At 39.0% G+C, this 27,678-nt stretch overlaps 1 protein-coding gene across 3 annotated transcripts in view; it reads left to right on the top strand.

The window, feature by feature from the left end:
• Positions 1-27,678, top strand: part of fam49bb (family with sequence similarity 49 member Bb) — a 162,111-nt gene that overhangs the window by 92,357 nt on the left and 42,076 nt on the right. For all 3 annotated transcript variants that reach the window (XM_060900048.1, XM_060900049.1, XM_060900047.1), the window contains 3 exons: positions 14,260-14,341; positions 24,658-24,779; positions 26,471-26,576. In XM_060900048.1, coding sequence (XP_060756031.1) covers positions 14,269-14,341; positions 24,658-24,779; positions 26,471-26,576 — 301 coding nt within the window. In that variant the 5' untranslated portion in view covers positions 14,260-14,268. The remainder of the gene's footprint in view (positions 1-14,259; positions 14,342-24,657; positions 24,780-26,470; positions 26,577-27,678) is intronic.

Genomic DNA, 27,678 nt, shown 5'->3' with positions numbered 1-27,678 from the left:
CCTCAGATCATAACACTGCACAATACACGATGGGTGCATCACTTCTTCATGCGCTTCCCTTCTTACCTTGATGCTCCCATCATTCTAGAATAGAGAAATCTGAATTCATCAGAACACATGACCTTTTTCTGTCACTCCAGAGCAAATTGAAGCCTTTTCTTCTGATTAGTTTCACCAAGTGTTTAAGTGATCTCTGATCAGTCAGTCAAGCTTTTTCCGAGCACATTTCTTCCACAAAGTTGATGGTTCACCACTGTCTTTCCAGGTTTTAATAATGCGTCAGACAGTTTTTAACCTAATTTCAATAGTCTCCCTCGTTTTATTTTTCTTTCTTGATTCAGGCCAATAATTTGACTGTTCTGAAACACAATAATGTCATTACCACAGGATACATCTTCTGACATGGTTGATTAAGAAATGAGAATCTACTCACTGCATCAGTTAGGGTTAAAATAATTGTTGCTAGCTGAAGCACATTAATCACTGCAGTAATTATCCAATCAAAGGCTCTTAACTATTTGCTTATTTAAATCAAAATCACAACCTTTTTTTTTTTTTGGCCAGGCAGTGTATATATGGTGGAAATAGACACGGGAAGTGGAAAGAGAAAAAAGTACAACTGAATATATTTTTACATTTTTTCCACTGTAGCTAATCTGTCAGAAACGCATGTCAACAGCGCTTTATTGTAATGGTGAAAGTAAGGGACTTTCTAAAAATTGTATGACATGGGCACCTATGTAAGATTCTACTTTGCAGGATACCTAATGTAGTGTTGCAGTGTACTCACAATAGACACGGTTGCCTTGTACCATGCCGAAGGATGATGGTCCCCTCCCCACTCCACCGCTGGCCTGTGCTCACATTGTGCTTTACGTTCCGGGCCCGAGTACGCTTTAGCATCAGGTTGTGAAAAGTGCTCTCTCTTTGAAGTGATATTTTTTTTTTTGTCAGTGTTTTTAAAAATGCTGATAACTTGCAAACATCTCAAAGCTGTTAAAACACATATAGCCTGAGTCTCATTTACTTTATCTTTGTAAATATTTTGCTTGTGTACCCCGAACATATTTGTTCTGATATTTTGTATTAATAAAAAATGGAAAGGAAAGTACTCTCATGTAGTACGACAGGGAGTCTTTCTACACTGTGGCTTATTTGGAGTCGTTTTGGGCGCAGTGACACATGGCTCTCTCACATGCTGTAGGCTACAGGTTTATCAATTATTCACTGCAGTGATTTCCAGTAAATTGTACTGCATGCACAAGAAAAAAATTTATGGATGCAGCTGAGCTGACATTGAAGGAGAAATTTGCAGCTTTACTCACATATTACAATTTGTGTTCATCAGTAAGGTGAGAACCGGACCCGTTATTAACCCAAATAGTCTCGAATGAATAAAAAAGTTCACATCATGCCGTTTGAGTACCATGCTTGGGCAAAGTTGGTGATTACACTACACTGATGTGTACCGTGCTGGAGTCTGACTGAACTGTGCCCGAGTACACCTCTTTCAAGTGGTCCAAGTGAACCACATACAGTACGGATCGCCCAGTGTGCATACAGCCAGAAATGTGTATTTTCCTCCTCTGGAATGGAAAGAGAACAAGGTACAATTGAGTATATTTTTCCATTTTGTCCTGTTAAAGCCCACTGAAGTTAATCTTTCATAAAGCCAGGTCACAAGCATTTTAAAGTAATGGTGAAAGTAAAGGACCTTGTAAAAAATGCATCACCTGGGCAACTATGTAAGAGTCTACCAAGATTATATCCTCTACTTTGCAGTATATCTAATGTACTACAGTGTTATGATACAGTATAGCTTTAGTACGGTGGGATGGAAGACTCACTGCAAGTAAAATATTACAGTAACCTAATCAAATCATTCATATATACATACAGTGGTGCTGAAGTTTGTGAACCCTTTAGAATTTTCTATTTTTCTGCATAAATATGACCTAAAACAACATCAGATTTTCACACAAGTCCTAAAAGTAGATAAAGAGAACCCAGTTAAACAAACGAGACAAATATTATACTTGGTCATTTATCTTTTGAGGAAAATGATCCAATATTACATATCTGTGAGTGGCAAAAGTATGTGAACCTCTAGGATTAGCAGTTAATTTGAAGGTGAAATTAGAGTCAGGTGTTTTCAATCAATGGGATGACAATCAGGTGTGAGTGGGCACCCTGTTTTATTTAAAGAACAGGGATCTATCAAAGTCTGATCTTCACAACACATGTTTGTGGAAGTGTATAATGGCACGAACAAAGGAGATTTCTGAGGACCTCAGAAAAAGCGTTGTTGATGCTCATCAGGCTGGAAAAGGTTACAAAACCATCTCTAAAGAGTTTGGACTCCACCAATCCATAGTCAGACAGATTGTGTACAAATGGAGGAAATTCAAGATCATTGTTACCCTCCCCAGGAGTGGTCGACAAACAAAGATCACTCCAAGAGCAAAGTGTGTAATAGTCGGCGAGGTCACAAAGGACCCCAGGGTAACTTGTAAGCAACTGAAGGCCTCTCTCACATTGGCTAATGTTAATGTTCATGAGTCCACCATAAGGAGAACACTGAACAACAATGGTGTGCATGGCAGGGTTGCAAGGAGAAAGCCACTGCTCTCCAAAAAGAACATTGCTGCTCGTCTGCAGTTTGCTAAAGATCGTGTGGACAAGCCAGAAAGCTATTGGAAAAAATGTTTTGTGGACGGATGAGACCAAAACAGAACTTTTTGGTTTAAATGAGAAGCGTTATGTTTGGAGAAAGGAAAACACTGCATTCCAGCATAAGAACCTTATCCCATCTGTGAAACATGGTGGTGGTAGTATCATGGTTTGGGCCTGTTTTGCTGCATCATGGTTTGAGCCTTTTTTGCTGCATCAATATTGGATAATTTTCCTCAATAAATAAATGACCAAGTATTATAATTTTGTCTCATTTGTTTAACTGGGTTCTTTTTATCTACTTTTAGGACTTGTGTGAAAATCTGATGATGTTTTAGGTCATATTGATGTGGAAATATAGAAAACTCTAAAGGGTTCACAAACTTTCAAGCACCACTCTGTGTGTGTGTGTGTGTGTGTGTGTGTGTGTGTGTGTGTGTGTGTGTGTGTGTGTGTGTGTGGTTTGATAAATTTGGGTACTTTTTGTTTGTGAATGTGTCTATATCATAAAATCACATATGGCTTGAAGATATGAAGTTTATCTTACCATGTTGAAAAACTCGCATTTTTCATATGAAATACATCGTGGATCTGAGTGACATATTTAAATAATATCGGCTGTATTTGAGTGGTATATCAGATGTATTCCATTCAGCTAGCATGATATTGAATGAGTCGAAGACAAGTAATACATATGGCCTACATCTCTTCTAACCCGAGTCACTGGAATGATGGGTAATATGCTGTTTTAATGGGCTAATCCTGACTCACTCCTTTTTTTTTTTTCCATGGCTTCTTCCTCTGGCTGTCTGAGACTTGGGGTTCATCTAGAACACACAAGCTGTTTAATTACAGCAGGAGTTCAGCAGCTGAGGAACTGAGCACAGAGGTTTGATGCATATTTAGATCCCTAAAGTGAGGATGGAGCACATTAAAGGGTGCACTGGTGTTTGCTCTGCCCCTCTGCCCTGTTAAAATTGAATTTTCACCCACTAATTTGGTTTATTGGGAACCGTCTTCTCTAATGATGCCTAAATCGTTCCCAGACACACGCACACACAATTTGAAATAATCTGTCCCACCTGCTGTCCTTGCTCTTTTTCTCCACAATTTCTCCCAGGGTCGGTTCTCCCAGTAACAATTGTATGCTTGTACATTTATTATTGCTAATGCACAACAGAGCTAGTGTCTTTTTGAACTCATTTCAAAACACATAGTTAAATAGTTAAGTAGTCATTATTGAATCAAGGAAAAATACTTTAGTCTGATGATCCTGAGCTGCTGTGAGTTTCCCTCACAATCCTGTAATAGTGAATGTGAGTCAGCGCTGTGTCAGGTTGGAATTGGCAGGAACTGTGTATGCGTAAATAATGTAGGATGCACTGCTCCAACATCAGACACAGTAAATATCAGGGAATGATTAACTTTTAGCTTTCCCTGAACAGTTAAGGCATTTATTTGTTCTTTAATTTGTGGGAAGTGAGTGAATGATTGACATCCAGTTCATCTGTGTTATGCAATTGAGTGACTAGAACCCTGTGCTCTCCTGATCCATTTCTTTTTATTGTTTGGTGAGGATTTACTATGTTAACACTATCCAGTGAGCAGTTACACCGTAGCAGGTCCACGACGCATAGACACAGTGTTTGATCAGGTAGACGGTAGCTACTTACTACCTGTGACAGCTACGCGGATGTGCATAATAACATTATTTTATTCTTATAACACTTCTGTAATACTGAGCATGTGAGTTGTGAATGCTTATTCTGTGTCTAATAAAGCAACATACTACTGCACTAAATAGTATTCCACTACACCACTAGTGTCATACCTATTTAGGTACTATTTAGGCGTATAATTTAGTGTGCATTGTGTGGTTTATGACGGAACCTTAAATTCTGTCTAAATGTGTGTACGCAGAGCAGGGAAGGTGCCACGTTGCCCATGTGATGACATGTTTTTGTCAAGTAGTTCCCACCATCTTTTTGTCCTACATTAGTCCTGCGTTAAAACGACCCATGGCAAGATGAGTTCCAAGTAGAGTCAAGTCCCAGGTCTTAAACATGGAATTAAAAAAAAAAAAGCAGAAATGTTCTGCAATTAATTTAATGCCACATTAAAAAATTCACACAAGTGAACTAAGTATTGTATAGTATATTTATCAAAATAATGAACGAACGTTTATTAGTTTTCCAGATATAATCTTCACTCCATTATTACAACCCCGATTCCAAAAAAGTTGGGACAAAGTCCAAATTGTAAATAAAAACGGAATGCAATGATGTGGAAGTTTCAAAATTCCATATTTTATTCAGAATAGAGCATAGATGACATATCAAATGTTTAAACTGAGAAAATGTATCATTTAAAGAGAACAATTAAGTGATTTTAAATTTCATGACAACACCACATCTCAAAAAAGTTGGGACAAGGCCATGTTTACCACTGTGAGACATCCCCTTTTCTCTTTACAACAGTCTGTAAACGTCTGGGGACTGAGGAGACAAGTTGCTCAAGTTTAGGGATAGGAATGTTAACCCATTCTTGTCTAATGTAGGATTCTACCGGTAGTTGCTCAACTGTCTTAGGTCTTTTTTGTTGTATCTTCCGTTTTATGATGCGCCAAATGTTTTCTATGGGTGAAAGATCTGGACTGCAGGCTGGCCAGTTCAGTACCCGGATCCTTCTTCTACGCAGCCATGATGCTGTAATTGATGCAGTATGTGGTTTGGCATTGTCATGTTGGAAAATGCAAGGTCTTCCCTGAAAGAGACGTCGTCTGGATGGGAGCATGTGTTGCTCTACAACCTGGATATACCTTTCAGCATTGATGGTGTCTTTCCAGATGTGTAAGCTGCCCATGCCACATGCACTAATGCAACCCCATACCATCAGAGATGCAGGCTTCTGAACTGAGCGCTGATAACAACTTGGGTTGTCCTTCTCCTCTTTAGTCCGAATGACACGGCGTCCCTGATTTCCATAAAGAATTTCAAATTTTGATTTGTCTGACCACAGAACAGTTTTCCACTTTGCCACAGTCCATTTTAAATGAGCCTTGGCCCAGAGAAGATGTCTGCGCTTCTGGATCATGTTTAGATACGGCTTCTTCTTTGAACTATAGCGTTTTAGCTGGCAACGGCGGATGGCACGGTGAATTGTGTTCACAGATAATGTTCTCTGGAATTATTCCTGAACCCATTTTGTGATTTCCAACACAGAAGCATGCCTGTATGTGATGCAGTGCCGTCTAAGGGCCCGAAGATCACGGGCACCCAGTATGGTTTTCCGGGCTTGACCCTTACGCACAGAGATTCTTCCAGGTTTTCTGAATCTTTTGATGATATTATGCACTGTAGATGATGATATTTTCAAACTCTTTGCAATTTTACACTGTCAAACTCCTTTCTGATATTGCTCCACTATTTGTCGGTGCAGAATTAGGGGGATTGGTGATCCTCTTCCCATCTTTACTTCTGAGAGCCGCTGCCACTCCAAGATGCTCTTTTTATACCCAGTCATGTTAATGACCTATTGCCAATTGACCTAATGAGTTGCAATTTGGTCCTCCAGCTGTTCCTTTTTTGTACCTTTAACTTTTCCAGCCTCTTATTGCTCCTGTCCCAACTTTTTTGAGATGTGTTGCTGTCATGAAATTTCAAATGAGCCAATATTTAGCATGAAATTTCAAAATGTCTCACTTTCGACATTTGATATGTTTTCTATGTTCTATTGTGAATACAATATCAGTTTTTGAGATTTGTAAATTATTGCATTCCGTTTTTATTTACAATTTGTACTTTTGTCCCAACTTTTTTGGATTCGGGGTTGTATATAACAGACAACAGTACAAATATACAGTGCATTTACATAAGACATCGTATGTAACCAATTTCTGATGATCCATATTTTCAGTCGACACTGTCTTTCTTTCTTTGAACACCAGTGCATGTTTGCTGTGTGGAGGTATCTCAAGTCTTTTCAAGTTGTACATCAACGCCATATCCAGTCAAGAGTCTGAGTTAAGGTCCAAGTCTTTTATTGTCAAGTTTATGATTTGAATCCACACTTTTGATTAGACATCTTTTGGTTAGTGACATCACATGAGACTTGGAATGCTACTACCAGTGAAGCGTGAACTTCATGATGAATGGCTGCAAAAGTCTGCAGTTATTATTTGCATCTGAATAACCATTTTTTAAAATTGTCTCCCTGAGTAAATGGAGTGGAATGTGAGCTTGTTTCTAGCACAAATGATTGCATCAGAAGATCAGCATACAACCCCAGTTCCAAAAAGTTTTTGCTGTGGTCTGACAAGTCCACATTTTGAATTTGAGTTTTTGGAAATTATACATGTTGTGTCCTCCAGGCTAAAGAGGAAACAGACTGTGCAGATTGCTACAGCACAAAGTTCAAAAGTCAGCATCTATGATGGTATGGGGGTATGCACATCTGTGAAGGTCCCATTAATGCTGAAAGGTACACATGGGTTTTGGAGCATCATACGCTGCTATCCAGATTACCTTTTTTCAGGGATGTTTCTTCTTATTCCAGCAAGACAATGCCAAGCCACATTCTGCATGTGCTACAACAGCATGGCTTTGTTGTAAAAAACTGCAGGTGCTAAACTGGCCTCCCTGCCTTCCATTGAAAATGTGTGACGCATTGTGAAGTGCAAAATGTGACGACAGAGACCCTGGACTGTTGAATAACTGAAGTTGTATATCAAGCAAGAAAAGGAAAGAATTTCACTTTCAGAACTTCAACAATTAGTGTCCTTAGTTCCCAAATATTTAGTGAGAATTGTTAAAAGTAAAGGTGGTATATTGCAGTGGTAAACATGCTCCTGTCCCAACTTGTTTGGAACATGTTGCAGGCATCAAATTGAGTGTATATTTACAAAAAAAAACAATAACGTTTTTTTTTTCAATATCAGTCTGAACATTACATATCTTGTCTTTGTATTGTGTTCAACTGAATATAAATTGAAAAGGATTTGCAAATCATTGCAATATGAATAATGTTTTACACAGCATCCCAACATTTTTTTTTTTGAATTAAGGTTATACATATAACCTGGGACAGGACATTCATGAGATTATGACCTTATCAGGTATCACTGGCCCTTTAATTATATCATAACGCATTTGGAGGATTTGATTTCAAAATGGCCATCACAAACTGTACAATCATATTGTATTATATGCAGTGTTAATGTAAGCATCCATCCATCCATCCATCCATCCATCCATCCATCCATCCATCCATCCATCCATTATCTGTAGCCACTTATCCTGTACAGGGTTGCAGGCAAGCTGGAGCCTATCCCAGCTGACTATGGGCGAGAGGCGGGGTACACCCTGGACAAGTTGCCAGGTCATCACAGGGCTGACACATAGACAACCATTCACACTCACATTCACACCTACGGTCAATTTAGAGTCACCAGTTAACCTAACCTGCATGTCTTTGGACTGTGGGGGAAACCGGAGCACCTGGGGGAAACCGGAGCACCTGGAGGAAACCCACGCAGACACTGGGAGAACATGCAAACTCCATACAGAAAGGCCCCCATTGGCCGCTGGGCTCAAACCAAGGACTTTCTTGCTGTGAGGTGATAGTGCTAACCACTACACCACCATGCCGCCCTGGCATTATCATTATATCTACATTTTCCTTAATAGTTCATAAGTCTGTTTTAAATGTTCCAACTTCATCAAAATTTATTAAACCTACAGTGTTCCATAAAATTGCAAGACATGATTGGTCCAGAATACTTCAGTTAAGAGTTCTCTTTTAACTAAATATGCTTTCCCTCTGATATAGTATTTTAATACGTTTAGTGGAGCACACGGAATGCAAAATATACTGAAGTGTGTCTGTTTATTATTTATAAATATTATTCATATGTATTATCTATTTTTACTTAATGTCTTAATCTCCCATGATGCTCATGACTCCTTACTAATTGGTAAATAGTCTGAGGTGGATGAAAGAGAGCTTTCATTAGCACCAAGAAACTGTGTTCATCCATCCATCCATCCATCCATCGATCATCTGTAGCTGCTTATCCTGTTCTACAGGGTCACAGGAAAGCTGGAGCCTATCCCAGCTGACTATGGGCAAGAGGCGGGGTACACCCTGGACAAGTCGCCAGGTCATTGCAGGGGAAACTGTGTTCATGCCACAGCTGATTTGGAAACAAAATACTGTGTGTCATATTAAAAGATATATGATATTCAAAATAATTAGTTTTTCTTTTGTTTCAGACATGTAAAAGCTTTTTTACCTTTACCTGACATGTTTCGACGGTGTAACTTCCGTCTTCATCAGAGGGTCACCCCTCTGGGGTGACCCTCTGATGAAGACGGAAGTTACACCGTCGAAACATGTCAGGTAAAGGTAAAAAAGCTTTTACATGTCTGAAACAAAAGAAAAACTAATTATTTTGATTTAAGAAGAAGACATAATGAACGTAATATATTTAGATATATGATATTCTTTTTAATGGGGCAAATTCTACTTGGGCACTTTCCGTACACCCGCATGCATCAACAGAGTATCACATCCAGTGGGGTCCAAAAGTCCGAGACCACATTGAAAATTTGTGATTTTTTTTTCCACATAAAATTGGAAATAAACAGAAGATTTTAGAATTTCTAAATATTTAAAACAAAGAATGTAAATTTTCATTGTTTGAATGTTTTAAATATTTAATTTTCACGATTCTGCACTATTTCTAGGTCCTGATTTAAATGTAAGCAAATTTGTGACATTGATCTTGTTAACTGCTTTGTACAAAATGTCAGATTATCCTCATGGCTAATCTCTTCTCTTGAAGCATGATTTCAGACAACACTTCAGTGGACTTGATCTAAAATGGATAACAAGGTTTTGTACAAACTTGTGGAGTCCATGTCAGCTCGAGTGCACACTGTTATTAAAGCAAATAAGGGACATACCAAATAGTAAGAAACCCTGAAATTCATGTAAATATTTCAAAGATTCTCCTTTTCACTCAAATTGTTGATAATTCTAGAATTGTAATGACAATTGTAATATGAAATTATGAGATTAGATATATGAAATTTATCTAATTTCATGTATCTATGAAATTAGAAATTAGACTATATTAGAAATTATGTGGCAGTGCAGTGGTTAATACTGTTGCCTCACATCAAGAAGTTCCAGTTTTGAACCTCATGACCGATGGCGGTCTTTCTGTGTGGAGTTTGCATGTTCTCCCTGTGTCTGCCTGGGTTTCCTCTGGGTGCTCTGGTTTCCTCCAACAGTTCAAAAGACATGCAGATCAGGTTAAAAAACACAGCCACTGGGGTTGCACAAGCCAGTGCAGGCTTAGTGCCAGTCCCTAAGCCCAAATAGATTGGCAAGGGTTGCCTCAGGAAGGGCATCCGGTGTAAAACCTATGCCAAAATGTGGATCATGATGATCTACTGTGACAAACCCTAACGGGAGCAGCCAAAAGAAAAAGAAGAAGGAGTAATATAAAATTAGAAAAGAATGCAAAATGGAAACATTTTCACTCGTGCACTCAGACTTTTCGGACCTCTTGTATATGTGTTAAGAAAGCATCTTAACTTCTTTATGATTTTGGATACCTGAGTAAGATTGTGCATCCGAATCCTGATGGTGCCACAGCCATCCGTGGTCAGGAGCCCAAGAGAGCAGAATTGGCCATGTTCTTACGGAGGGAGGGGTGGTGTTCATCCTCAAAATTAGTGTGGGAAAATGCACAGTTTGAGTGCTGAGTGTCATCAGTCTCTCTCGGTTTTCCTGCCTCTGATGCTATCTTTTTCTCTACTACATACAAAGCTATTCACCACCTGTGTTCTCTCTTATGGGGGAAGGCAAATTCTCTGTGATCTGTCATTGATGAAGTGTGGGATGTGTGTGAGAATTTCCAGAGGTCTGTATGAACTTGTTTTCAGCAGGCCACAGGTTTTACCACCCATCAGAGGAGAGGGTAGTCTGGGAAAATTTTCTCTCCCAGGTGCACATGTTCTAAGAATCAACTGACAAAATCCCCCAACTGTAGAATATTTCGAATTCCTGGCTTTGAATCTGTAGCTAACGCTGGGGTTGAACTTTGCAGATGCTTGGTGTTGGTTGGTTGCCAGATGAAGCCTAGCAATCTCAGTCTGGCTATTCTACATAGACATTTGTTCACATTAGGCTTGAAATTATTAGTCAACAAAATCGACAATGGATAACTGATAACGAATAGTAATATTTGCTGCCAATATATCGTTTACTTTAATAGCAAAAACACCATGTCTATTATTCACACAGGATGCAGTGTAGAATGCACATTCATAAACTGATGACGGGAAAAAAAATGCGAGAAATTTTGATAGTCATTTTATTTGACTTTTATTGTCTTATATTCTTTATAGATGATTTATAGAGGTATACTTCTGCTAAACAATTGTAGTCATTTGTTAGGTCAAATATAAAGAATGCAGCATGTGTTGATTTTATCTCATGTTATGGATTGTTGCAGGACACACACACACACACACACACACACACACGTTCAATTTACAACTGCAAATATGTGTTTTGTAACATAGCATACATTTTTTCATCCTTTCACCTGAAACACTGGTTATATACAGTACTGTGCAAAAGTCTTATGCACATGTAAAGAAATGCTGTTGACTAAAATGGCTTACAATAATGAAATGAAATGTTTCAACATTAAAAAACCCCATAAACAGCAGTAAGCCATAATAAATGAAAGAAAATCAATATTTGGTGTGAGATGACCCTTTGCTTTAAAAAAAAAAAGTAGTCTCAGGTACAGTGAGTGCAATTTTATAAGGAAATGAGCTGTAGGTTTTACTGAGCATCTTACAGAACCAGCCACAGTTCTTCTGGACACTTTGACTGTCATATTCGCGTCTTCATTTTGCATCAAAACCCAGCAGTCTGCATTATGTTTTGGTTTTTAAGCTGAAAAGTGGTGCATTATGTAATATGCTGATCAGGTATAAACATCCCCCCCCCAACATTTAATTTTGTGCTGGAAAATGAACATTTGGAACTCTAAAATGTTTTTGTACTGCAGTCATAAAATAGAAATCAATAAAGTTTGTGTGGAGGAAAAAAAATAGGCTGCCTAAGACTTTTGCACGTGTGTGTGTGTGTGTGTGATGTAATATTCTTTTTTCATCCAAATAATCATTCACATTTTTTGGTGGGGGCGGCACGGTGGTGTAGTGGTTAGCGCTGTCGCCTCACAGTAAGAAGGTCCGGGTTCGAGCCCCGTGGCCGGCGAGGGCCTTTCTGTGTGGAGTTTGCATGTTCTCCCCGTGTCTGCGTGGGTTTCCTCCGGGTGCTCCGGTTTCCCCCACAGTCCAAAGACATGCAGGTTAGGTTAACTGGTGACTCTAAATTGACCGTAGGTGTGAATGTGAGTGTGAATGGTTGTCTGTGTCTATGTGTCAGCCCTGTGATGACCTGGCAACTTGTCCAGGGTGTACCCCGCCTTTCGCCCGTAGTCAGCTGGGATAGGCTCCAGCTTGCCTGCGACCCTGTAGAACAGGATAAAGCGGCTACAGATAATGAGATGAGATGAGATTTTTTGGTGGATGTTGTTTGATGCAAATTTTCACAATTAAACTCTGAAGGCTTTGGCCTCAATCCCTACTGTATCTGGTTTTTAATGGCCTTTGTATGGCTCGCTCTCTGTTTACACTGTCAAGCGACAAGTCTCTTGTGTTCTGCTAGCTTCAGTGGCAGATTTGCAAAGCAAAGTTATTGTACCAGATACAGACACTCACCAGGGAACCAACACAACTTTCTTTCTGAGCTTTATTTTTCTTAGTAATGCCTTTATACACATGTAATGAGAGGTTACGTATGACAAGAAAAGATGACACCACAGGTTCTTTTTAGAAGAAGACGACTTTATTTATACATATTCATTTGTACACTCAAGCACAGTGAAATTCCTCCTCTGCATTTAACCCATCTCAAGCAGTGAACACACGACACATGCATGCACACACAAGTGAGCAGTGAGCACACGCACATACCCAGAGCAGTGGGCAGCTATGCTACAGCACCTAGGGAGCAGTTGGGGGTTTGGTGCCTTGCTCAAGGGCACTTCAGTCTTGATATAGAGGGAGGGTAAAGTGCTGTTCATTCACTCAACTCCCTTTACACTTTTTTTTTTTACTGCCAGTCCTGGGAATCGACCCGGGAACCCTTTAGCTCCAAGGGTTCTCTAATCTTCAGGCCATGGCTGCCCCCATTTTTAAAGATTTATTCTATTTTTAGTAAATGAGCTGATTATAGGTACAAACTAAAATTGCAAGTGAAGAAAATTTGGACCACACATGCCATCAGATTGGTCTGTAGAATCATTTGTGGCAGTTGTTTGAATTTGATGCTTTACTGTCATGTCTGTGAAGATTCTCAATCATCCAGGTCATAGTAAACTGTGGGTGGTAGAAATGGGCAACTGGACTTGCTTGAAAATTCTTGAAAACGTTTCACCTCTCGTCTCACCCTAACGGGCAATCCTTTGATCACCCTAATGACTCGCCGTTCACACCCAGCCTCCAGTGACCCACACCAACATGATGCCTCAATGACACCTTAGATGAGCTGGTCATCAGAATTCTAATTCTGATCCAGGAGAAGATAAATATCTGATACTCCCTATTAGTCAGACAGAACTGAGGAAGCCTTTTGGACGAGAGGTGAAACGTTTTCAAGACTTTTCAAGCAAGTCCAGTTGCCCATTTCTACCACCCACAGTGTGCTTTACTGTCATAGCTCAAGAAAATCTTAATAGAAGTGTTGGTTTGTTGTGCAGTTACTTTGTTTGCTGCTGTCGCTGAGCTCACAGCATGACACAAATACAAACGAATGGCCACCTGTCATTTTGTCACGTGCCAGTACGAACGTAGGGTGACATTCAGGGAAGGTCAAGCTGTTTTTTGCATCATAGTTTCTGGATTTTTCTGGACTTGGAGTAAGATATGTGGTTCATTATGATAAATTTGCCACTTTGAAAGGGTAAGACATGGTGGCTTCCCATGTGACCCCTGAATTAGTTTTTACCACAACGCTCTTAACCCTGTGCACTTTTCCCAGGAGACTACAGAACTAAAGCTATTTAGAGCACCGCTTTCTGCTAAGACAGTACGTTGTGTTTTTATTTCCTAAAAATTTGATAGAGAGTGCTTGGGGCCCCTCTACAGGGAACTGAGTTGAAGCTGTATGCAGACACGCATGGTTGGCATGAGGCACTAAAGCACAGGGATTCCTGTAACTCGCATGTACTATGTGGGTGTGTCGCAAGGCTTGCGGTTGGTGATGACATCTGGTAGGGTGTTCTTGGGCAGGAAAACCACACAGCCTGTCTGGAGAGGGGCAAGGGGGGTGGGGGCAGAATGGCACATCTGGGTTCTGGCACCACTTGGCGAGTGAGGGAAAAAGACCGAAAGGAAAAGGCGCTACATTTTGGATGGGAGACACAGGAGGTCATAATATGCCTTCGTCCACTTGTCAGTCTGACTCTATCATGTTATTTTTCCCCCTCTCTCTTTTTCTTTTTAGGTGCCTGTCATGGGGAACCTTCTAAAAGTTTTGACGTGCACAGACCTTGATGAAGAGCCCAACTTCTTCCTCGATTTTGAAAGTGAGATTCTGAGTTTATTCATGCATCTCAAGCACAAACATGTTTCAAAGAAAATTTGAGCATTTTCAATCGAATGCTGATCCACCATACCTGTACTGTATGTGCAATTACTGCAACGATACACTCAACATGGTTTCCTGTACTGAGAAACATATGAATGAATTCCTTCATAAACATTTCTGTAGTGAGTAGTAACAGCCCTAATCTGTTTGAAATTTTCCATTGAAGGTAGCTCACTAGCTACCTGCATTTCAACGTGTAACGTATCTTTTCCCATTTTCATTGAGAGTTCAAACAACACACACAACTATCAGTTAGTTTAGAGCTAGCTCATAATAAACCACCTAATTACACTTCAAAAGATATCTAACAACCTAGAGTTCAAAATAAAGTTAAAAAACAAATACAACCTACTGTACTTTTGTCTTTTTTGTCTTAACAATGCTCCAGACAAATTGGATCACTTCCTTAAGTAATTTTCAATACTTTGTTCTGTTTTCCTCATGGCATTTTGCTGTTTTATGGCACCCTTACTCTTTTATGCATTAATTATTATATTTTATGTGTTTAGGTTTGGCTGGTTTTTTGTTTCATACATCATGCATACAGATAGCAGGCATGGTGTACATAGCCTACTGACTTATACAGTAATTTTTCCATAGGCTAGCAGTGGTGTTGCCTACCTGGGGTAGCATGGTGCTCTAGGACATAGACACAACTTGATTTCAGGAGCATCTATATAAAACACAATGTACTATTGCCACCATAGGAAATTGCCCATGTTGCTGCAACCCTCTCACAGTTTAGGGAATGAGGAACTGGGAGACAGGCTCGACAACTCAAGGTGCATTTTATTTTTAGTTTAGAGATCACTTTTCAGTGACTTTATTTTTCTCTGATTTTCACACACACACACACACACACACACACACACACACACACACACACACACACACACACACACACACACACACACAGCACCTGATAGTTCAGCTCTCTTGCTCTCTCAAGTTACTGGCTTCTCCCTGAAAGAACACACAAGACACACAAAAGTAAAACGCCATTAACCAAACACAGGTGAATCTCATCACGTGTTACCTGTCAGTTCTACCTGACTCCTCACCGCCCACAGCTGATGCTCGAGCACGCTCCCGCTGCCATAGTTGCCTAAAGCAGGAACTGCTCCTGATGAGTGAGTATTTAATAGCAAAATCGCCCACGTCAGTCTTCAAACCATTCAGAAGTTACCCATGAGTTATACACATGGAGTGGAGTTCACAAAACATCCTACAGCCCATGCACACATTACAATTCCATTATCGTAATTGAGTATCTTGTGGCTACATCAAGTTGTGCATATAACCATCAGCACATGATATTAAAAAAATAGCAACATAATAGGATGTGCTGTTTTATAAGATTCCAAAAAAGAACATGAATGCTGTGTTGTTCAGCCAAACCAAATTTGGCAGTGATTAATGTGATATTTACTGTACAGCCAGGGCTATTCATGTTGCAATATTTTGCAAATATGCTGGAATCCTATTAGATCTTTATTTCAGCATTTGCCACTTTGTTTATTCATATACCATCATATGGTGTTTTTATTTTCATTTAAAATTTATCTCTTGCTTTTATTTTACATTGTGTTACATTTGACAGAAAATGGACACACCTAACCTGACACCGAATATGTATAACTTTCCCTATGTAAATATTGATGGAACGGTGGGCTATTGGGCGTTCGTCATTTCCGAATACCCTTCAAATACTATGTAATTATATACAGTGGTGCTTGAAAGTTTGTGAACCCTTGAGAATTTTCTATATTTCTGCATAAATATGACCTAAAACATCATCAGATTTTCACACAAGTCCTAAAAGTAGATAAAGAGAACCCAGTTAAACAAATGAGACAAAAATATAATACTTGGTCATTTATTTATTGAGGAAAATGATCCAATATTCCATATCTGTGAGTGGCAAAATTATGTGAACCTTTGTTTCAGTATCTGGCGTGACCCCCTTGTGCAGCAATAACTGCAACTAAACGTTTCCGGTAACTGTCGATCAGTCCTGCACACTGGCTTGGAGGAATTTTAGCCCATTCCTCCGTACAGAACAGCTTCAACTCTGGGATGTTGGTGGGTTTCCTCACATGAACTGCTCGCTTCAGGTCCTTCCACAACATTTTGATTGGATTAAGGTCAGGGCTTTGACTTGGCCATTCCAAAACATGAACTTTATTCTTCTTTAACCATTCTTTGGTAGAACGACTTGTGTGCTTAGGGTTGTTGTCTTGCTGCATGACCCACCTTCTCTTGAGATTCAGTTCATGGACAGATGTCCTGACATTTTCCTTTAGAATTCGCTGGTATAATTCAGAATTCATTATTCCATCTATGATGGCAAGCCGTCCTGGCCCAGATGTAGCAAAACAGGCCCAAACCATGATACTACCACCACCATGTTTCACAGATGGGATAAGGTTCTTATGCTGGAATGCAGTGTTTTTCTTTCTCCAGACATAACGCTTCTCATTTAAACCAAAAAGTTCTATTTTGGTCTCATCCGTCCACAAAACATTTTTCCAGTAGCCTTCTGGCTTGTCCATGTGATGTTTAGCAAACTGCAGACAAGCAGCAATGTTCTTTTTGGAGAGCAGTGGCTTTCTCCTTGCAACCCTGCCATGCACACCATTGTTGTTCAGTGTTCTCCTGATGGTGGACTCATGAACATTAACATTAGCCAATGTGAGAGAGGCCTTCAGTTGCTTAGAAGTTACCCTGGGGTCCTTTGTGACCTTGCCGACTATTACATGCCTTGCTCTTGGAGTGATCTTTGTTGGTTGACCACTTCTGGGGAGGGTAACAATGGTCTTGAATTTCCTCCATTTGTACACAATCTGTGTGACTGTGGATTGGTGGAGTCCAAGCTCTTTAGAGATGGTTTTGTAACCTTTTCCAACCTGATGAGCATCAACAACACTTTTTCTGAGGTCCTCAAAAATCTCCTTTGTTCGTGCCATGATACACTTCCACAAACGTGTTGTGAAGATCAGACTTTGATAGATCCCTGTTCTTTAAATAAAACAGGGTGCCCACTCACACCTGATTGTCATCCCACTGATTGAAAACACCTGACTCTAATTTCACCTTAACTGCCAATCCTAGAGGTTCACATACTTTTGCCACTCACAGATATGTAATATTGGATCATTTTCCTCAATAAATAAATGACCAAGTATAATATTTTTGTCTCATTTGTTTAACTGCGTTCTCTTTATCTACTTTTAGGACTTGTGTGAAAATGTGATGTTGTTTTAGGTCATATTTATGCAGAAATATAGAAAATTCTAAAGGGTTCACAAACTTTTGAGCACCACTGTAAATGTCAAATGATCATCGTTACACTCTACCAATGTCTGAGGAGAAGACAGACATGAGAAAGTTTTACCAAAGCTGTCCTTACGTCCCTTTTTACAAAAACAGGAGTACCCAAAGTTATTTTTAGTTATTTATGTGTGATCAGACCCACATAATGATGCATAGCTGTAAATTGTTTCTTCTGGAAAAAGGCATGACAGCCATTATTATACAGATTCAAGGCTTAATACTCGTATCACATATTGACTAACCCCAACAACTACCTTTTATACCTGCATTTGAAACGAGTTTCCAGCTTTATAGCTTTTTTCCTCGATAATACTATAACTCAAATTATAATAATAATTAGCAGTAATAAAACCCAAATACTATGCCACCGTTCAACTCGTACCTAAGAAACTAAAAGAAAGAAATGTAATGCAACAATCATGTCGAAATGTAATGTAAGAAACTAACAGAAAAGTAATGTAACTATGAATAGACAAGTTTTCCTCATGGCCTCCAGCTCAAGTTTCTACTGTGTGTCTTTTCCAAATCATTGCTTCCACCATGGCATGATGTCTGGAGTCAGAATAAGCTGCAATCACGAACAATTCCTTAAATAAACAACAATCAAATACAACCCCGATTCCAAAAAAGTTGGGACAAAGTACAAATTGTAAATAAAAAGGGAATGCAATAATTTACAAATCTCAAAAACTGATATTGTATTCACAATAGAACATAGACAACATATCAAATGTCGAAAGTGAGACATTTTGAAATTTCATGCCAAATATTGGCTCATTTGAAATTTCATGACAGCAACACATCTCAAAAAAGTTGGGACAGGGGCAATAAGAGGCTGGAAAAGTTAAAGGTACAAAAAAGGAACAGCTGGAGGACCAAATTGCAACTCATTAGGTCAATTGGCAATAGGTCATTAACATGACTGGGTATAAAAAGAGCATCTTGGAGTGGCAGTGGCTCTCAGAAGTAAAGATGGGAAGAGGATCACCAATCCCCCTAATTCTGCACCGACAAATAGTGGAGCAATATCAGAAAGGAGTTCGACAATGTAAAATTGCAAAGAGTTTGAACATATCATCATCTACAGTGCATAATATCATCAAAAGATTCAGAGAATCTGGAAGAATCTCTGTGCGTAAGGGTCAAGCCCGGAAAACCATACTGGGTGCCCGTGATCTTCGGGCCCTTAGACGGCACTGCATCACATACAGGCATGCTTCTGTATTGGAAATCACAAAATGGGCTCAGGAATATTTCCAGAGAACATTATCTGTGAACACAATTCACCGTGCCATCCGCCGTTGCCAGCTAAAACTCTATAGTTCAAAGAAGAAGCCGTATCTAAACATGATCCAGAAGCGCAGACGTCTTCTCTGGGCCAAGGCTCATTTAAAATGGACTGTGGCAAAGTGGAAAACTGTTCTGTGGTCAGACGAATCAAAATTTGAAGTTCTTTATGGAAATCAGAGACGCCGTGTCATTCGGACTAAAGAGGAGAAGGACAACCCAAGTTGTTATCAGCGCTCAGTTCAGAAGCCTGCATCTCTGATGGTATGGGGTTACATTAGTGCATGTGGCATGGGCAGCTTACACATCTGGAAAGACACCATCAACGCTGAAAGGTATATCCAGGTTCTAGAGCAACATATGCTCCCATCCAGACGACGTCTCTTTCAGGGAAGACCTTGCATTTTCCAACATGACAACACCAAACTACATACTGCATCAATTACAGCATCATGGCTGCGTAGAAGAAGGGTCCGGGTACTGAACTGGCCAGCCTGCAGTCCAGATCTTTCACCCATAGAAAACATTTGGCGCATCATCAAACGGAAGATATGACAAAAAAGACCTAAGACACTTGTGGAACTACAATCCTACATTAGACAAGAATGGGTTAACATTCCTATCCCTAAACTTGAGCAACTTGTCTCCTCAGTCCCCAGACGTTTACAGACTGTTGTAAAGAGAAAAGGGGATGTCTCACAGTGGGAAACATGGCCTTGTCCCAACTTTTTTGAGATGTGTTGTTGTCATGAAATTTAAAATCACCTAATTTTTCTCTTTAAATGATACATTTTCTCAGTTTAAACATTTGGTATGTCATCTATGTTCTATTCTGAATAAAATATGGAATTTTTAAACTTCCACATCATTGCATTCCATTTTTATTTACAATTTGTACTTTGTCCCAACTTTTTTGGAATCGGGGTTGTATTATATTCGCCCCTAAATTAAAGAATAGAATGTCACAGACCCTCAGCTGGGTGCTTACTGCTGTATGCGCGCGCACACACACACACACACACACACACACACACACACACACACACACACACATTTAGCATCAACTACGTAAATGTGCTTAGTGAAAGGCTTGAGGTTCTAAAAAAAAAATGTTTCTGTATTTAAAGCCCACTGAAGTTCAAAGTTGTGGTTGTGATTGCTCCTTAGATGAGCGCTTGAAGTTTCCAGTGTTTAAAATTCCACAGTTTGCTTTACTGCCCCATAAATGTGAACAAGCTCATCTGTGGAGGTCTGATTAGAACGCATGTGTTTCCTGCTGGGTTGCAGCACTGCAGTGTTTAGTGCACAACTCTGATTCTTCAGCTAATTAACAAATCCTCCATGAGGTACATCAGCTGTGTTACAGTGCGAAAGTGCACAACTGTTCATTGCTGTGGTCTTCCAGGAATGTAGGATAACAGTACTGAGAAGCTGATATCACACACTGTACCTGCTGTTTTGATCTAATCTGAGCAAGAATGTCAAAAACTCTTACTCAGCCTGTCATCATTATGGAACATCAGTCACGTGGGTACATGGATAGATTCTCGGGGTGTACTGATACACTGAATACAAAGATACTATATGGTGGTGTGTCAGTACAGTGCATTTTCAATACAGCAAAAATAAGCATTGCCTGAATATATGCCTTAGATTTCTATTTTCAATTGATTAAGACATTCAGCATTATAAAACTGAAATACAGTATGTTTCAGACTCTTGGCAGGATGAAACCACATCTGTGCATTATAATGGAACAAAAAGCACAGGGCTTTTCTTATTCTTTTCTTGGATAGCGTTGGTGTACAGTAAGTCACGCAGCTCTCTGTAGCCCTATAGGTGTTTTTGAATCTTCACGACTAAATATGAACCCAACCCAAATATGAACTTCACAATCACCACGGTGCCTTTTTTAATTGTATTTTATTTTACTTTTTTTAAAGCCTGGATTCAATCAACAAGGAAAGTGCAGCAGAGAGTTTGGTGTGTGTGTGTGTGTGTGTGTGTGTGTGTGTGTGTGTGTGTGTGTGTGTTGCTTCACATTTTCCTTTAGTTTTAAAGACCGACACATAAGGGTGAAGTCAGACATCTTTGCAGTATTAGCATGGCATATTGCACACGTATTAGGCGGATTCAGTCCACTGCTCACTAACAGTCCGTGTCTTAATATACCAGAAAGCTGGAGTGCTGCCAAACGCCATACCTTAAAGACTTTCTTGAGGCTCTATTAGCGCTTGCTTGCTGCTCACTGAAGCCACTTCTGTTTTTCTCAGGCTAATACAAGAGACACTAGCTTCAGACTGGTGCGCCATGTTAGACTGGAAATACGTGACCGCCATGCTTGGAATAATGAAGTAGCTGGGTGAAAGGCTTTTTCTTTCTTTTTTTTTTTTGGAATCAAAATGAATCATAAACTATCTGTCTACTTTAGACAGGAAACATGTGACCTAGGGTTAAGTTTAGGGTCAGAGCTTGAGTGTGGAGGTCACACGTTTCCTGTCTAGAGTGGAGCTCCAGTCTGCAGCCGGATCCTTTTCAGCTACTAACCTGAAACATATTATATGATGGCATTGAATTGAAAGCCATATCAAAAGATATGATACAATACACTGAATCATTTAAACCCTGAATAGATTAGCACTTGCACATTATTCCTTATGTGAAACATACAACCCCGATTCCAAAAAAGTTGGGACAAAGTACAAATTGTAAATAAAAACGGAATGCAATAATTTACAAATCTCAAAAACTGATATTGTATTCACAATAGAACATAGACAACATATCAAATGTCGAAAGTGAGACATTTTGAAATTTCATGCCAAATATTGGCTCATTTGAAATTTCATGACAGCAACACATCTCAAAAAAGTTGGGACAGGGGCAATAAGAGGCTGGAAAAGTTAAAGGTACAAAAAAGGAACAGCTGGAGGACCAAATTGCAACTCATTAGGTCAGTTGGCAATAGGTCATTAACATGACTGGGTATAAAAAGAGCATCTTGGAGTGGCAGCGGCTCTCAGAAGTAAAGATGGGAAGAGGATCACCAATCCCCCTAATTCTGCGCCGACAAATAGTGGAGCAATATCAGAAAGGAGTTCGACAGTGTAAAATTGCAAAGAGTTTGAAAATATCATCATCTACAGTGCATAATATCATCAAAAGATTCAGAAAACCTGGAAGAATCTCTCTGCGTAAGGGTCAAGGCCGGAAAACCATACTGGGTGCCTGTGATCTTCGGGCCCTTAGACGGCACTGCATCACATACAGGCATGCTTCTGTATTGGAAATCACAAAATGGGCTCAGGAATATTTCCAGAGAACATTATCTGTGAACACAATTCACCGTGACATCCGCCATTGCCAGCTAAAACTCTATAGTTCAAAGAAGAAGCCGTATCTAAACATGATCCAGAAGCGCAGGCATCTTCTCTGGGCCAAGGCTCATTTAAAATGGACTGTGGCAAAGTGGAAAACTGTTCTGTGGTCAGACGAATCAAAATTTGAAGTTCTTTATGGAAATCAGGGACGCCGTGTCATTCGGACTAAAGAGGAGAAGGACGACCCAAGTTGTTATCAGCGCTCAGTTCAGAAGCCTGCATCTCTGATGGTATGGGGTTGCATTAGTGCGTGTGGCATGGGCAGCTTACATATCTGGAAAGACACCATCAATGCTGAAAGGTATATCCAGGTTCTAAAGCAATGTATGCTCCCATCCAGACGACGTCTCTTTCAGGGAAGACCTTGCATTTTCCAACATGACAATGCCAAACCACATACTGCATCAATTACAGCATCATGGCTGCGTAGAAGAAGGGTCCGGGTACTGAACTGGCCAGCCTGCAGTCCAGATCTTTCATCCATAGAAAACATTTGGCGCATCATAAAACGGAAGATATGACAAAAAAGACCTAAGACAGTTGAGCAACTAGAATCCTACATTAGACAAGAATGGGTTAACATTCCTATCCCTAAACTTGAGCAACTTGTCTCCTCAGTCCCCAGACGTTTACAGACTGTTGTAAAGAGAAAAGGGGATGTCTCACAGTGGTAAATATGGCCTTGTCCCAACTTTTTTGAGATGTGTTGTTGTCATGAAATTTAAAATCACCTAATTTTTCTCTTTAAATGATACATTTTCTCAGTTTAAACATTTGATATGTCATCTATGTTCTATTCTGAATAAAATATGGAATTTTGAAACTTCCACATCGTTGCATTCTGTTTTTATTTACAATTTGTACTTTGTCTCAACTTTTTTGGAATCGGGGTTGTATGTATGAAGTCTAACGGAAGCTTTTTTATCACAGATGTTGCATGTCCAGAACATTGATTTTTATTATTTGTTTGTCAAGACTAATGAGACAATGAATAAAACGCTTTATTTAGAATGCTAAAATGGTTGCTTATACTGAAATTTTATATATACATATATATTTGTGTGTGTGTGTGTGTTCCTGTATTTTTAGACATTTGGGTGTCCTTTCAAAGGCCTACTTGTGTAGTTTAGAAAGCTCTACTGTCACACAATACTCTCTCCAAATGGTTAGAGGCGAAAATGTCACATTTCAGCATCATTACAAACAGAAATGAAATCATCATATATGGCAGCATTTTTTGACGTTATTCATCAGTAGAAATACAGATGAGTACAGATTTGTTTCTACCATAGTTGAAAATGGTAAAAAAATTAACCCTGAAACAATTCAGAAAATGACCAATTAACAAATTAATTAGTTTTTATTAATAGAAGAAGAACAACAACAACTTTATTCATCACACATGCAGTTGTGAAATTCCTCTCTGCATTTAACCCATCTGAAGCAGTGAACACACACATGCACAAACACATGAGCAATGAGCACACACACATACCCAGAGCAGTGGGCAGCTATGCTACAGCACCTGGGGAGCATTTGGGGATTAGGTGCATTGCTCAAGGGCACTTCAGCCCAAGGTTGCCCCATTTTAACCTAACTGCATGTATTTGAACTGTGGAGGAAACCCACACAGACACAGGGAGAACATGCAAACTCCACACAGAAAGGCCCCCCATCAGCCGCTATTGATTAATGAGTATCAACAAATTAAGTTTGCAAATATTACAAATGGGAGGATTCAGAAGCTGTTCAGAGGAAACATTAAGTGGTTGGAGGCAATTAGAAGGGTTATAACTGTGGAAATCAAGTTACAAGCCAATACTTCGGTCATATTTGCAAAGGGAGATGTAAACTTTTTGATTTTGATAGCATTTTGATTGTTTCACTATTTTATAGCTGAACATGCATCAAGATATGTATGGGTTTTTATGTTACTTTGAATATTGTGACATGAATCCTGATATATCTTGTTGGTTAAAGGTAATTATATGCATGTTCTTCATTTTGTCCTTTATACTGGATCCAGATGCATGTTAATTGTTGGCAAATCTCTACGGAATATTATGTACTAATCCAGATTTAAGGCACAATTTGGTGTGAGCCACTTTAAAATGGCCACACATGAACCTTTTAATGTATTCAAGTCATTTAAAAATAATCTGGAAAAAAGTTAATGTAATGCAGTGTCATACCATATCATTCCCTGAATTTGCAGCATGTTTGATAGTAAATATGGTTTTCTTTTGTTTTCTAGATGCACAGCCCACGGATGCAGAGCGAGAGACGTGGAATCAAGTGGATGTGGTCCTAAAGGATGCCCGAGCAGTTCTCGATGAACTTCAGGCCTATAACGGAGCTGTGAAAGAGATAAGAGAGGTACACACAGGCCCACTTCTTCTCATTCAGATTTTGCATTTGCTTATTAATAAAACTGAATGGCAAATACTTAAAATTTGAAAATAGTCATGGGTGTTGCAAAAAAAAAAAAAGTTTTACTATTGCCTGAAGAAAAAAAAAAATCAGTATTTTTAGTTGGTTGGATATTTTAAATGACTAGCAAATAGTTGTAAAAACTGCTAAAAGTATGTTCAGCAAACAGATTTAACCTTTTAATGTTTGGCTTGCCATTTTTAATGCCATCATCTATTTGCTTCTCTTAAGAATATTCAAAACAGTAGTTGATCAAGGCATGTTGATTCACCTTTTTATCTAGATACCGTATGTTTCTGTTTTTGAAACATGAATAGGAATCCAACGACACATCTACACATCTATGCAGATCCACTGAAAATAAATCTAGGCTTTATATGCATACAACAGCAGCATTAGTCAATTTCATGGGTTTTTGTTATTTTTATATTTGAAGTGTGTATACACACACACACACACACACACACACACACACACACACGTGCGCTGGAAAAGCTTCAAACGATCAGGCATCCCATGTTGCGTTATTCAATTTGCCGATTGATCGTGCCTTTGAGTTATTCAGAAAGCGTGTCAATGTGACTGATGATCATGTTGCCACGGGGACTGTTGCTATACCAACTCAGTCGCCAGAGAATGCCAGCTTTGCTATGGCTACTGGTGAATGGAGATGAATGCACCCTTTTATTTTCTTTTTTCATTCACACTGCATTCTTTTTTTTTAGCAAAACCATTATAGTTAACAAGATTTACACACTGTTTATCAAAGCTTAATTAAAAGAAATGTAAAAAAAAAAAACACCACCACCACTGACATTTATGACTTAAGTATGACAGTGTATTAGGGCCATTGTAGGTTAAAAAAAAAATAAATAAATAAATAAAAATTTTAAAAATGGAGCAAAGGGAAGAGGTAATAGTCTGGGGGGATCCCTCAGAATTTCTGAGATTACAAAGTCATAAATTAAAAAAAAAAAAAAACTCAGAAATTCCAGGATTAAAAAGTCACAAATTTTCAAGATTGATTGATTGATTTTATTTATTTGGCACGGAGTCAGATCGCTTCCCTTTGCAAGGTCGGATCAACGTCATCACACCACAGACGCCACGGCTGAGCTGATTTATAGGAAATGCAGACTTTCCTCCTCAATCATGCAATATAAATGAATTAAGCTCTCAGAGATTTTCTCCTACATTTCCCAAAATTCACTGCAGCCAGGAAACATGAGGTTTTTTCTTTTCTTTTTTTTTTAATCTTAAATTTGTGACTTCTTAATCTTGAAATTTCTGACTTTTTAATCACAGAGAATTTCTGAGGGGTTTTTTTTCTGATAAATTTTGACTTAAATCTGAGTTGAAATTCTGAGTTTTTTCTTGGAATATTATCCCCCTCCTCCAGCTACCTACCTACCTACTTACCTACCTACCCCATACCATACCATACCATACCATACCATAGCATAATACCTAAGAGATTGTATTAAAAAAAAGTGTCATTAAAAAGCTTGTATACATTTTCATATTGATGATCTTCTAGCTCTGCTTCTGATAACCTTTATCCTGACACTGGTGTGTTTGTAAGGTCCAAGTATGACGGCAAATCTGATATTTTATTTTATTTTATTTTATTTCTTTAGGCAATCCAGAACCCCAGTGATGAGGCATTGCAGGACCAGGCTTGGGCTGCGGTCGTGCCCCTTGTGGGCAAACTCAAAAAGTTCTACGAGTTCTCTCAGAGATTAGGTAACTCATCATGTTTCCTCACAGTCAGATCTGTGGCTGTATGACCAAGCCTTCCTTTGCATGACCCAATCAATGTTTTAGAGCAGCGAGAATATAATGCAGAAGCTGTAGTTTGAAAAGGGCAAAAGAGCCACAGATGTCAGGAATCACATGATCACACCTCTCCCCTTGTGTGTTACACTTGTGTATATATTTTTGCTCTGAACATGCCTGTTCAGCTGGGAACCTTTTGGTAAATTCTGATCAGATGTGTGTAAACTCGCACAAACACCTGAGGGTCTCTGGAGAGACTGTATGTGCTGTAGCTAATGCAGCATGTCTCCATGTGAAAGCACCATTTTAGGCTGCTAATTTAAAAGGAGTTTGACCGGAAAAAATTTATGTAAAGGTTTTCTTAAGGGCTACATGAAATAAGTTCATATCGCATTATAAGGAATTAGGAATTCATAAGTATATTATAACCAGGTCTTTCATAGAAATTGATGGCATCGTTGTTTAATAGAAATACTTTAGAATATATAGTACCAGTCAAACGTTTGGACACACTTACTTATTCATAAGTTTTTATGTATTTTGACTATTTTCTACATTGTCGAACAATACTGAAGATATCAAAACTATGAAATAACATATGGCACATACAGTGGTGCTTGAAAGTTTGTGAACCCTTGAGAATTTTCAATTTTTCTGCATAAATATGACCTAAAACATCATCAGATTTTCACACAAGTCCTAAAAGTAGATAAAGAGAACCCAGTTAAACAAATGAGACAAAAATATTATACTTGGTCATTTATTCATTGAGGAAAATGATCCAATATTAGATATCTGTGAGTGGCAAAAGTATGTGAACCTCTAGGATTAGCAGTTAATTTGAAGGTGAAATTAGAGTCAGGTGTTTTCAATCAATGGGATGACAATCAGGTGTGAGTGGGCACCCTGTTTTATTTAAAGAACAGGGATCTATCAAAGTCTGATCTTCACAACACATGTTTGTGGAAGTGTATCATGGCACGAATAAAGGAGATTTCTGAGGACCTCAGAAAAAGCGTTGTTGATGCTCATCAGGCTGGAAAAGGTCACAAAACCATCTCTAAAGAGT

Source organism: Neoarius graeffei, chromosome 19, assembly GCF_027579695.1.
Source record: "Neoarius graeffei isolate fNeoGra1 chromosome 19, fNeoGra1.pri, whole genome shotgun sequence".
Classification (NCBI taxonomy): domain Eukaryota; kingdom Metazoa; phylum Chordata; class Actinopteri; order Siluriformes; family Ariidae; genus Neoarius; species Neoarius graeffei.
This window is presented reverse-complemented; position numbering and strand designations above follow the sequence as displayed.